The sequence below is a fragment of the Sinocyclocheilus anshuiensis genome, unplaced genomic scaffold, assembly GCF_001515605.1.
Source record: "Sinocyclocheilus anshuiensis isolate Anshui unplaced genomic scaffold, SAMN03320099.WGS_v1.1 scaffold937, whole genome shotgun sequence".
Taxonomy (NCBI): domain Eukaryota; kingdom Metazoa; phylum Chordata; class Actinopteri; order Cypriniformes; family Cyprinidae; genus Sinocyclocheilus; species Sinocyclocheilus anshuiensis.
Window position 1 is genome coordinate 184678 of NW_015554129.1, and position 4610 is coordinate 189287.

At 39.2% G+C, this 4610-nt stretch overlaps 1 protein-coding gene across 5 annotated transcripts in view; it reads right to left on the reverse strand.

Annotated features, from left to right (window-relative positions):
- fynb (FYN proto-oncogene, Src family tyrosine kinase b) overlaps positions 1–4610 on the reverse strand; it is an 86453-nt gene that overhangs the window by 12239 nt on the left and 69604 nt on the right. For 3 of the 5 annotated variants that reach the window (XM_016462784.1, XM_016462785.1, XM_016462786.1), the window contains exon 8: positions 2211–2375. The exons of 1 other annotated variant lie outside the window; for it this stretch is intronic. In XM_016462784.1, coding sequence (XP_016318270.1) covers positions 2211–2375 — 165 coding nt within the window. Of the gene's footprint in view, positions 1–1564; positions 1721–2210; positions 2376–4610 lie in introns of all 5 variants that reach the window. One more of the 5 variants, XM_016462787.1, reaches the window with a different exon arrangement.

Here is a 4610-nt window from a genome sequence, read left to right on the forward strand (position 1 = left end):
AAACCCCCCCCCCCCCCAACACAGTTTTGCATAGGGCCCCCAGAAGTCTAGGATCTGCACTGCTTACAAACTTATGTAGTTTTATTTTTATTTTTTTTATGCTGGTTTTTAAGACTATAGCCCTATTCGCACAGGATTAGTATTATCTGGGGAACTTGCGTGATTTAGAAATCACACCCCTCACATCTGAATTTCGTGTGGCGCATTCGCACGGGATAAGCGAAGCCTGTGATTTTACTCGAATTTACTGACTTATCTCCTTTATTTTTTTTATGCTGGTTTTTAAGACTATAGCCCTATTCGCACAGGATTAGTATTATCTGGGGAACTTGCGTGATTTAGAAATCACACCCCTCACATCTGAATTTCGTGTGGCGCATTCGCACGGGATAAGCGAAGCCTGTGATCTTACTCAAATTTACTGACTTATCTCCCGGATATGCTGTCAAGGATTGCATAACATTATATATCATAAACAGGAGAGTGTTCCCTACCGCATGCTGCTGTACATGTCATCCATCTCCATCTAATCCTTTTTCTGATGTTTTTCAACTTTCGCTTTCTACAATTTGTATAATTGTATTATATATAGCTATATGACCCAGCACCCAAAATACTACCAAAACACTCCAACGCAGCCTCAGTTCTTCACGAAAGAAGGATAAAAAGCCACACAGGAAACAAATCACCTTGAAAAAATGATATAGGATCCTGCCAAATCACAGAGATGCCAATTCACATGGGACTAATATTATCACAGGACCTCGGTGTTTGGCGAAATATGGTACAATTTTTACTTTACAAATTACAGACATGGCCGATTCGCACGGGGCTAAGATCACAGACAATCTCCGCAGTTATTACAAATGACTAGAGGTCACCAGGTAATACTAATCCAATGCGTATAGGGCTTATTTTGCAAGTTACTGTCAAACTTATTGAAGACAAACAAGAAGAGTCAGAACAAAGAAACATCTGATAAGCAGTGGAACAAATTAATACATCAGAAGAAAGATACAAAATGAAGTAAACAGGGCTTTAAATGTTTCAGGTAAGTCTGTCTATAACATTAAGCTATTCAGGTGAGAAACATACAGAAACTGAATAAAGTAAGCAAATGTAAAATACAACACTATGAATGAAATATAGTAACTTTTATTAACGCTACAAAAAGTATTCATTTGAGAACAGTGAGTGATTTTATATCTTTATTTTGTTGTTTGATTAACATTAATTACACAGCAGGAGGTTTATTAGGCTGCTATTGCTATTAATTATTATTATTATATTATTGTAACCCAGTTTACACTGAATGCAGTGTAATCCGTTTAGCCATTAATATGTTTATAAGAAACTGAAAAAAAGCACAAATGTCAGCGCATGCCAATACTTCTCCAGGGCCCCAAAACCTCCTCAGACCCCAGAGAGTTAAGACCTAATTCACGGAGCTAATATACTGTATAACTACTGTATAACTAACAGGATTAGATGAAAATGCTTCTCTAAAAATCTTCATTTAAAGCCTACATTTGTGTGGAATCAGAGAATGTGGGAACTGTCTTACCACACCAAACTTCAGCGAAACAGCCGGCCCCCAGCTTCCTGTCCAGCGTCAGAGACTCGCGTGCAATTTCCCAGGAGTCATAGCTAAGTCCCACCGTATCAGGGATGTAGACCATGCACACACCCGTTAAATTAAAGCACAAACCATCTGCACTCTCTATAAAGGAGGAGGAGTAGAGGGGTTAACTAGTAGGACGACAGGGGAACATGCAATGAGAGAGAAGGAGGGTGGTCACGTTGTCCTGAGAGGGTCGGTCACTTCAGGATGTCTGAATATTCCAGAAATGGATGCACACATTGACCCACTTTATGTCCATTATAAGAGTGTGTTTTTTAAAAGCCAGAAGGATGTCTTGGCAATCGTCATGCCACAAATGCTTTTGTTAGAGCTTAACACATATTGAACCTGGAAGATTGGTTTAAATAAATGAGCTTACATATCCAGACGTTTGTAAAGTAACTCCACCCCTCACTTTGACCTCACTCCATCTCCCTCTCTGGGGTGCGTTTCCCAAAAGCAACTGTGGTCGCAAGTTCCGTAATTACCAATAGATTTCAATGGAACTTGTGACCATAGTTGGCTAACGATGCCTCTGGGAAACACACTCCTGGTTGGCGGTTGCTTAGCACTGTGGGAGGAGCCATACCAATCCAAACCTCCCCGAACTGGCCGTTGCCTAAGCGCTTAATGAGTTGCAGCGACTCCCGTGGAATCTCCCACACATCTTTGGTTTTGACAGACAGGTCAGTGAGCCTTGGCATCCCTTTGTGGCAAGGGACGACCAAACGACAGCAAAGCCCCGCTGCCCGCTCTGAGCGTGTGCACACAGACATATACAGATACACACAGTGTCAGAGAGAGAGAGAAAAGACGAGCATCAGAAGCACTGAAAGAAGCAGTGAAGAGTTTTAGCGTGACGCCTGCAAATAGTGTGCAATTTGTATCGCTTGTGAACCCATGTTGCATGTTTCTTTCAGTGGCATCTGCACTTGTTTGTGAATCACTTAATGTCACTGCATGATTTCTTTCACTTTGTGACAAAGACTTGTTGGCTTCTTGAACAAAACAATAACAACAACAACAACAACTAGAACCTGGTAACTAGGGCTGGGCGATAAATCGATAACGATAATTATCGCGATATAATTTTCCTCGATAAAATGATAAGAAGAGTTCGATAAATGTTCGATATTTTGTTTAAAAGCGGAACAAATCAGCGCAACTCATTTGAAGCGCACCACACGTACCGTTTATCCGCTCGACTCAAAGTTCAAACAGCAGCGCAGCGGTTGCGAGCTCACTAGAGCAGATTGATGACAGCGCTTGAATTCAGCGAAAAACACTAGTTTAAAGCCAGATGAAACAGTGCTGATACAAGGAGAAACACTGTGCACAATGATACAGTCAGAAGACTTTTTAATCTACAAATCGCCATCATTTACCATAGATTTACTCCAGTAACACTAACAGCACCATGGTATTGTGTCAGAAATGTGGGTATTCGTATTGAATTTCATTATTAATGTAGACATGTATTAAATGTATTAAAGGAGCATTTTTACTAAATGTATTTAGATTACTGTTTTTCATACAAATACCTAGAAACCATATAGCTGTAGCGTCTGGACCAATCAAACACACAATATATATTTTGTTAGCTATATTTAACAAATCCTCTGTAACCCCCCTCAGTTAACAAGCCATATGAGGACCTATGGACCTTTCCCCCGAAATGCGTAACACCCTAGGATGTCTGCAATGACACCAGGCCCCCCCGGTCCCCATGGCAACTAATGCTGATATCACTGGTTTTATGACCCACAGGAATGTGAGTAGGGAAAATCACTACCTTTTTATAGGAAGAGACACAATGCACAGTAGAAATGGACTTTTCTCTAATTAATCCATAGGAAAACCTTTCTTTGAATGAACACACATATCCTTCAGGTCATCGTGTATGTTGTCTTTGAGATTTTATACTGTTTTATGCAGGCTTATGATGGAAACACTCATTCCTGTCATCTTACCTATATGTAATCCTACCATGTTTAGTATCTATGAATTCGCCTTCTGATGATCTAAACGAGAGTGTATATTATATGTTGGTACATAGTAGTGATGCGCGGATGGCGGGTAAATCCGCGGGCGCTGCGGATAATCCGCGGATCGGGTGGGTCGGGTAATAAAAAAATGCATTCTGATTATTTGCGGGTGGGTCGCGGGTGGATAAAATAAATCACTACATTTTTACCATGGTATTGAGGTGCTATACATGTGGTTTTAACTGTGATTATCATGATCAAAATGTATGCTACAATGGAAGACCAATGGTTAATAAAAAAAAAAACTCAAACAGAATAATTAATTAGGCAATAAAAAATGTGGTTGCTGCAATTGTTGCAGATGATACTGATTTTGATAATAAACATAAATTTGCATCTGCATCCTAACGCAAGCTACTATCAAATGTGCATTTCTAAGGGACAAAAAAATTTTAATATTATAATTAATATTATCAGGCAACACAAACCTGTTTCTTGATTTGAAACAATATTACTCATTAGAACATGCAGAAACTAAGAAATTATTTTTTGTTCTATTAAGATATTTATTTCATTAAGGAAAAATGGCTGGAAAAGTGTAAAGAATTCAAAAACATTAAGTATTTACCATGTTCTGACCATAAAGAGTAGTTTAAAACCACAATTAACTGTCTGGTTTTGACAACTTTCACTTTGTAGCAAAAATCTGCCTTTAAATTTGAAAGAAAGAAAAATTTGACATATACTGTATATCGTGATAATTATCGATATCGACTGATATGAAAAAAAAATTATTGTGGTAATTATTTTTGGCCATATTGCCCAGCCCTACTGGTAACTGATTGAAAAACAGTAATGGTTAGCAATAATCATTCAGTCTGGACTGTTTTGTAGCTTCCTTTGAGATGTTTGCACCTCATTGACTGGCCATAATGTAGGACATGCCTGATCAGGGCCGTTTTAACCATAGGGCTAGGCGGGGCTTCAGCCCCGGGGCCCGCGCA